Source organism: Chinchilla lanigera, unplaced genomic scaffold (assembly GCF_000276665.1).
Source record: "Chinchilla lanigera isolate Chin_1 unplaced genomic scaffold, ChiLan1.0 scaffold00089, whole genome shotgun sequence".
Lineage (NCBI taxonomy): Eukaryota > Metazoa > Chordata > Mammalia > Rodentia > Chinchillidae > Chinchilla > Chinchilla lanigera.
The window spans coordinates 4,049,222-4,057,674 of record NW_004955490.1 but is presented as its reverse complement, the minus strand read 5'-3'; the positions used below and the strand labels follow the sequence as shown (position 1 = coordinate 4,057,674).

At 36.6% G+C, this 8,453-nt stretch overlaps 1 protein-coding gene across 2 annotated transcripts in view; it reads right to left on the bottom strand.

The window, feature by feature from the left end:
* Window positions 1–399: 399 nt before the first annotated feature.
* Trpc5 (transient receptor potential cation channel, subfamily C, member 5) overlaps window positions 400–8,453 on the bottom strand; it is a 279,520-nt gene continuing 271,466 nt past the window's right edge. For both annotated transcript variants that reach the window (XM_005404633.2, XM_013504508.1), the window contains exons 9-12: window positions 6,798–7,001; window positions 6,540–6,581; window positions 3,742–3,831; window positions 400–1,744 (exon numbers count right to left, since the gene is read on the bottom strand). In XM_005404633.2, the coding sequence (XP_005404690.1) occupies window positions 1,052–1,744; window positions 3,742–3,831; window positions 6,540–6,581; window positions 6,798–7,001 (1,029 nt within the window). In that variant the 3' untranslated portion in view covers window positions 400–1,051. The remainder of the gene's footprint in view (window positions 1,745–3,741; window positions 3,832–6,539; window positions 6,582–6,797; window positions 7,002–8,453) is intronic.

Genomic DNA, 8,453 nt, shown 5'->3' with positions numbered 1-8,453 from the left:
AGGTTATCAAAACCTAAAATTGTGATTTTTTCCAGGAATCAATTAAAATGAAGATGCTCTTTTTCTCTCAGATTTCAATACCTCAGGAAGATGTCATTTCTCTGATAAAATATTTCAAATCAAGTCTTTTATATTACAAATGCCTCAAAAGCAATGATGATTAAAACTATCAACAGTAGATAGGACCCTATAAATATACCAGCTAATTATTTTTACTTGCCAATGTATGAAATGTAGTGACTATTGGTTAGAGTGCAGTAGAACTTTTAAAAAACAGTACACATCCTAAATACTAATTTCAATACTATCAAATTTTAAAATGTAGTAAGTTAAGTGAAATACACAAACAGGAAAAGAATTCACCTAACTTATTAGATATGACATATATTATAGGGCAAATATCTCATTGGCACACCTTAAGAAACACATCTTTAAGAAACAAAAACACTCAGCCTCCACAATAAGAAGTTGTAGTGTTTCAAAACAAAACAAAAAGGCCAGTTATACCTAGAAATCACAAGCTGAGAATTTTTTGGAGTCTAATCAGCCTCTCTGATGCTGTTCATTGAACCGGCATGGGCAGCGTGTAGCATTGGAGGGCAACAGAGATAGGCAGGTTTGTTTGCCTTATCTGATAGCTGGTGGGGACTGCTGACCACATCCCTCAGCCCTGTGGGGAGATGGTATGAGATCCGAGGGGGGTCAGGAATCTGTGTGGCAGCAACAGTAGCAAAGTGGCACCTGAAGCTTCAAGGAAGTAAGGGTAAGCAAAGCAAAGCAAAGCAAAAGGGTTAAGCACCCAACTGCACCTCTGCTGATTAGGAGAAATACCCCTTTAATTGTGAGATGGATTTAGTATTTATGGTTTTAAAAAGGCAAATAATAATATAAAATAAGAACAAAAATGTAGAATGTAGCTATAAAAGACTGGAAATAATAGGAGTTTTACTCTCCTAGGGGGGCAGTGAGGGAATCACACTCTATGTCACCTCTGAAAGCAAGGAAATTACGAATTTTTGTTGAGTTCCAGGGCAGGTGTTAGGGACTTGACTTAGAGCCGAGTTGTAACTTGTTCTTCCTGTCCATCACCCCATTTGTGCATGAGCAAGTCACAAGCCTCTCCCCAAGTTTCAAATACATCCTCTGAGGAGTCTAAAAGTTTTGAATTTGAGGAACAAATGCTGGATGCACAGTGAAGAGAGCTGGAACAGGCTAGAGGGCATTGACTGCTCTGAGCAGCGCCCCGGACTTCATCTAATTCTACCTCACTGAGGTTAATTTCACTTTGAGAACAGGCCTCTGCTTTCCCTTTCTCCATCTGAGAATACCTGATGTCCTGCCACATATAATGCTGCTGGACGATTCCATCAGAAATTGTGTACATTGGCTCTGAACTGGGTTCAGACGTATGACTATTAAACCTGGAGAATAGGAGACCCAGTTTCTTGAGGGAAGGACCCATGAAGGAGCGTTTGCTTGATGACTCTGCTTTTGACTTTCCTTGGGTACCACTGGCTCTTGGCATGGTTCTGATGAGAGGTGGCCCATGGCTGGCCTTCTTCTTGCAGCCTAAATTGAAAGAGACACTCTTGGATTTGGCCCGAGCTCCACCACTGCCATCATTGGCATCATCCTTCTGAGAGAGTTCAGTGCTGCTCGTGGAAAAGCTTCTTCTTGGGTGTTTTCTGTTCCCTAAGAGGTCAAGCACTTCATATCGAAAGCTGGAAATGTCCTGCTTTAATTCCTAGAGAAAGAGGAGACATGTCACATCAAGCTTGATCTCTAGTTTAAAATAGACACACTGCATACTCTTCAGAATGCTCTAGGTTCTGTCTAGTAGCAAACCACAATACCAGAAACATAAGACCACACATAATACCAGAAGCATCTCCCATTACTCACGCACAAGAAAAACATATTAGTAATTCTGTAACTACTTGAAAAATCACGCAGTGAGTAAAGTTGATTTTAGAGCCTCCCCATCTGGGGCACACACCAATAAACCAATCCCTAATAAAGCAAGAATTCACAATTGATGCATTAGATTTGGGTCCTGGCTCTCACGGCTATCTTTATATAAAAGGATAAGGTAAGAAAAGGCTTGTAAGACTCCAAGGAATGAAACTAGAAAAGTGAAATGTCAGGTGATGAGACTGCTGTTTTCAGATAGTGGGCTCAGTTCTTTCAAGTCCCTGTGCAATGTCTTCTCTCTCTAACTGGCTGCTTAGATACTAGATTGTTCCTTTACAAACTGTTTTTGTTTAAAAGGCTTAAATCTTTATCATGTCATCCCCTTTCTTAAAACACGTTAGTTACTTGTCAGTACCCTTAGAAAAAAGTGGAAATGCTGTATCGTGGACTACAGGGTTTTTCAAGACCTGTTACCTGTGCATCTCTCTACCTTCCTTCATTCTTCCTCTTTTTCTAGGCTCTCTACTTTCCCTCTCCATCCACATGGCTATATTCTCTCTTGCCTCTGGGCCTTTGTCTCTGGCTGAACCATTTTCACCCCATCTTCCCCTTTATCTAGCTCCTCCATGAAGTCTCAGTTTAAACATCACTGTGTCTGGAAGCCCATACTAACTTCCCAAGCTCCAATTGAGTGTTCCTCTCTTTATGTCAGTAGTACCTTGCATGTACCCTATCCTAATACTGAATAACTTATTACCTTATATTATTATTATTGCTTATCAATCCACAAGAATAGGGGACAATTAGATCTGGCTCACCCCTACAACCTAGCACTTAGTGTGCTTGGCACGTAGGCTCTCAACAGATGAGTTACATCTGTGGATTAGAATAGTAGTTTTTTAATGTGCCTTAGAAAAAAGGAACATGTATATTCTAGGCTGCATTTCTCAGCCTTAGCAGTGTTGACATGTTGGGCTGCATAATTCTTTGTTGTGGGAGGCTACCTTGTTCGCTGTTGGATATTTAGTGGTAACCTTGTCTGTAACCACTGGATGTCAGTATGAGAACGAAAAATATCTCCAGATTGCCAAATGTGTACCGGGGGATGAAACTGTCCCTGCTTGAGATCACTGTTTTAAACTAGGTTAACAGTAGAACATTTTTAAAGTTTAATAGTGGAGTTTCTTAAGACATTAGATTTAATAATAAATTTTTGATCTTGTATCTTTCAGGCAAAGAAGCCATTTAAATGTCTAAGCATTTTCCATTTGCTCTCTTACTCCTCATGATGCATCCTTGCTGCATCGTGTAAAGCATGGGAAATCCCATACTGAGAAACACCCAGAATGTTAAAAGAATGTGGAGGACAAATTTCTTTTGTTCATAAAACTTATTGTGATATGAGAGGCACTGGTGAAATCTCCTCCATCAACTGGATGACACATAATTCTAAGAGTAGAATTGTAGCTGGTTTTGCTGTATTATAGGCAAATAAAATTCCATCACTAGATCTGAAAGTGTATTAAATGATACTTTAAAAATGAACAGTTAAGCGGGTATGATGGAATACACCTGTAATCCTAGAAGGCTGAGGCAAGAGGATCAGAAGGTCCAGCCCAGCCTAGACAAATTACCAACTTAGTGAGACCCTGTCTCAAAATAAAAACAGCTGGTTATGTACTTCTGTGCAAAGACAATCTGCAGTACAACAACGATGACGATGACGATGGCGACAACAAAAGAAGGAGAAGGAGAGGGAGGAGGAGGGGGACGGGAAAGAAGAAGATAAATAAAGACGTGAGAAATTCAACTAATCTGTGGTTAAATTACCTTAAAATTTTCTTCTGTTAGCCCCTCATTTGTTTTGGAATTTCTTATCATAGCAGCCACATATCTTTTGACTAAATTCCTGATAACTTCCTGGAATTAAAAAAATGTAAAGAGGCATTCAGTTTCAATCTCAAGCTCTCAGTGAAATAAGAAACCTACACAGGTTATATATATATGTATATATGTATATATATGTATATATATAGGTATATATATGTATATATATGTATATGTATATGTATATATATACATATACATATATATATCTATTGGCTAAATGATTTATTGTATCTCCAAACTTGGTGGCAGAGTGTGCCAGTAAAATCAAATTCACCAGATAAGAAGGATTTGTACCCAAGCATAAGGTAAACAAACATGTATGGAATACTGAGAATAGAATAATCTATTATGAATGGTCATAGTCAGTATCTTTTCCCATCAGGCTGTATTAAACTGTAATACTCCTGGTAAAATGGAAAAGTTTTATAAAGTTGAGAATTACTAAGTCTTGTACTAATTATGTAGTCAAGATATTTTTCTTGCTGTCAGAATACACGTCTGTATAGGGATATTCTCTTTTCATTTAGCAGAAGATGTCTCATACATGTCACTGTGATGTGTGTTAGTGATTGTGATAATAATTATCACCTATTGCAATATATCAAGCACTATGCCATGCAGCACACATACCACACCATTCAATTTTCATGACACCATAAAATAAATTTTACTGTTATCCTCAATTTACAGATGAGGAAGCCGAGGCTCAGTGATGTTAACTGACTCCTCCAAGATCACGCAACTAAGTAAATGTAAAATTTAGAATGCATATTGTAACCCAGCATGGGCAGCGTACCTAAAAATATGCTTCAATTTAGTATAATTGTCTTATATGTTGTGTATGTTTTTTTCCTGTTAGTCTGGCTATTAATCTGTATGTATGACAATTAACTTTATAATAATGAATAAGATAAATAAATGAGTCGGATGCTGGCAAAAAGAAGAGGTGGAGGTAAAGTGGGAAAAAAGAATCGAGATGTGTAATATACAGGTACCAATTCCCCACAATGAATGTAACCATTATGTACTGAAAACATGTACTGCTAAAAATTAAAAATTTAAGAAGCGAAAGGATCAATCAAATGGCAAACATTTAGAATTCAATTCTACTTCAAGCTTACTTCAAACTCTACAGTAGTATTCACTAATGGTATACTTATTACTTCTGCTTTTTCATAAACTTAAAGAAGTCACTGAGATGCCCAGTTAACAATTTTTTGTAATGACTATGAAGTAGAGAATGAAGGCAATGAATCTTGCCTGGGATTCATGGTGTGAGAAAGTAGGTAATGAGGGTTGGAGGCAAGAATGGTGAGAAAAGAGTCACCTACCAAATACTGCATTTCCTGTTTCTCTTGTTAGTTATAGCCTAAGAGGAGCAAAGTTAGGGAGTGATCTGTAGAATAAAATTGAATTTCTTTTAAGCCTGGCACATTTTTCTACTGTGAGTTTCTTTTGATCAGGAAGGTAAGAGATTGCTGTCTCTTACTTGTGATTTGCAAAAGTTACTCTAAAGAGATATCTCACATAGTTAGCAGCTTGGTTGTGTTCTGGCTGGTGGGGTAGATATGCTTATCTGTTTCTTCGATTAAAGTCATGTTGTAACTCAGGGAGACCCAAGTCCTTGACATTGAGATAAGCTTTTACTTCATAGAGGTTAATTTTCTCCTGTTATATGCATTCATTATTTATTAAATAAGGTATGATCGAAATGTAGGTTAAATATTTAAATTTTAAAAATTATCGCACTAAAAGATATATTGTTACTAATCCCCCTCTATATACTCCTTGTGAAGTGAGGGGGAGTATTTTGATGAAGATTAATGGCAATGTGTCTTTTACTATAATAATTTAAAAATTTTAAACATTCATTACATATTTTAATGACACCTTATATATTCCCATTACTCTATGCTTTTGTTCATAGTAGATTTTACCCTTGTAATCACTTAATTTTAGTAATTCGAATTATTTGTATAATGCCTTTAATCATTTCTAGATAATAAATTTCATAAGGGTAGAAAGACTGTGTCTTCCTTTCTTTTTGTTTTTGTCAGTATTGGGGATGGAACCCAGGGCCTAGCACTTGCAGGGCAAGTGCTGTACCATTGAGCTACCCCTCAAACCCAAATTGTGTTTTTCTTGTTCACAGTAATGTTTCACATAGTTTTTGTTGTACAATATGCACTTAAATATTTGTTGACTGACTAACCAGCCACATCTCTGTTTTACTTATTCTCAAGGAGTTAGCTTTCCAAGTTAAGGATGTTCCAAGTAATGGATGCTGCTCCAGCTGAGGTAGTGACAAATGGCTATTAACAGGGTTTTAAAGTAGATAGTTTCACTTTGGGGAGTTAATTAAGCATTTGATGAATTACAGCCTTTGCAAGCTTTATGTTGTTTTTTTCACATAGAGGTGTTGGACAGATGCATATAGATAAAAAGTTTGTGATCTACTATATTTTACTGATTATATTGTATTGCATGTTCTAGATGAAATATCACTAAGCAGCCTCCCACTGTTGCATGTTTAGGTTACTGCCAGTTGCTTTACTATTACTAGCCATGGGACAGTGAACAGCCCTGTTTATGCATCCTTTTGCAAGTATATTGATAAGACATAGTTGTAAATGTGGGATAACTAGGTAGACAGGATCCAGACATAGCCAGAGATAAGTTTGCTTCTACTCCATAGAACTACTGAAGAACAATTACAGTTAGTCCCTGTGTAGGTTTACCTGATAATGTTGATTTTGTATCAAGCTGTCAGCATGGCGTTCCTATAACAGAAAATGGAAAGAGAAGTTACATCAACATCTCAGACTCCTACCAACCCACACCCATCCAAATATACTTCTAAACATTAGAACTAGAGAATAATACAGGAGCTCTTGCCTGGCAAACTCCCCAAACATAAGGAGGTTGGGTGATTTTATGTTGAAAACAGGAAGGAGGAAATAGTTTTATTTAAAAAACATAGTTTTGAAAAGTCTTACCGTGAAACTTCTCAGGTTGTGTCTTCTCCTTCTACCATCAGGATCTCTTTTAGGGCAGAAGGTATTGTTGAACCAGTTACCAAGATATAGAAATGACTTGGGGCTGGGGATGATGTTGAAAGGAGGTGGTAAGGTGCCTCCTTCATCAAAATAACTCATCCAGAGCTTCGTCCTTGCAAATTTCCACTCAATATCAGCATGATCCTATGCAAGACAAAAGTTTAAAGTCTTCCAGTGGGAAACTGCAAAATATACTGATGTCTCATTGTAAACGTTCTACTTGGTTCTATAAGGGGCAATCTGTCAATAGCTACATAAAGTCAAATTAAACATACCTATAAATTCAAATTACACCTACCTATAAATCCCACATTTAGAACTACGTCTTATTAATATACTTGTAAAAAGTTACATGAACAGGGATGTGCACTGTAGCATGGCTAGTAACAGCAAAACAACTGGCAAGAACCTAAATCTCCTACAGTAAGAGGCTGATTAAATGATGTTTAATCTAGAACATGGCATCGTATTAAAATATAGTAGATCATAAACATTTTATATATAGAATTCTATATATATGTATCTGTCCAAGATCTCTAAGTAAAGAAGCAATATAAAGTACAATATATGCATACAATGACCTCATTTATGCAATTGAAAAACTCTTTATATTACACATTCTCATGTTCTAGGCAGGTACATACTAAACTGTCAGTGTCAAAAGTTGTTATTTTTAAGAGGTGTAAATGAGGTAAGGATGCTTTCTTTTATAAAGGAAAATTCAATTTTTGAGACAATTTACACAGAATAAAATTCACCTATTTTATGTGTTTTGATAAGTATATGTACCCGTGTAGCTACCATCATAATCAATACATATAGAAACACACATTTCTAAGGGTTTTGAGATCTGTATGGACTAATGTAATCACTACCACAATCAGGATATACAGCAGTTCCATCACACTCTGAAATTTTCTGGTGTTGCCCCTTTGTAATCATACACTCCTCAATCCCTAGCCTCTGGCAACTGCTAATTATTCTCTTCCTATACTTGATGTTATTTGATTATTTTCGGAGACTCTTCTATTTTGCTCAGCAAAACACCTTTGAGATTCATCTATAGTTTTGTACGTATCAGTAGTGCATTCAAACTTAGTTGCTGAGGACTTTCCCATTATATGGCTGCACAGTGTTTTGTATATGCAGTCACCCCTTGAACATTTGGGTTGTTTCCAGTTTTTAGTAACCGTGAATATAAGGCTACTAAGAACATTCATATACAGGTTTTTGTTAAGCATAAAATTAATTTCTTTAGCTTAACTCAGAATGGTATTGAAAAGTCATGTGACAAGCCTATATTTAACTTCATAATAAATTGTCAAACTGTTTTCCAGAGCAACCATACCATATTTCTTTCTCATCAGTTGTTCTATATCTTCTTCAGTGCTCTGTTGGGATTTTAAGTGTAGCCATTCTAACAGGTATATAGTAGGATCTCATTATGGTTTTAAATTGCATTTCCCAAATGGGTAATAATGCTGAGCCATCTTTTCATACGCTTATTTTTCATCTGTATTTCCTCTGTGGCAAAGTATGGGTTCAGAACCTCTGCCCACTTTTACTTGGTTGTGCACATAGCTCTGTATATGTGCA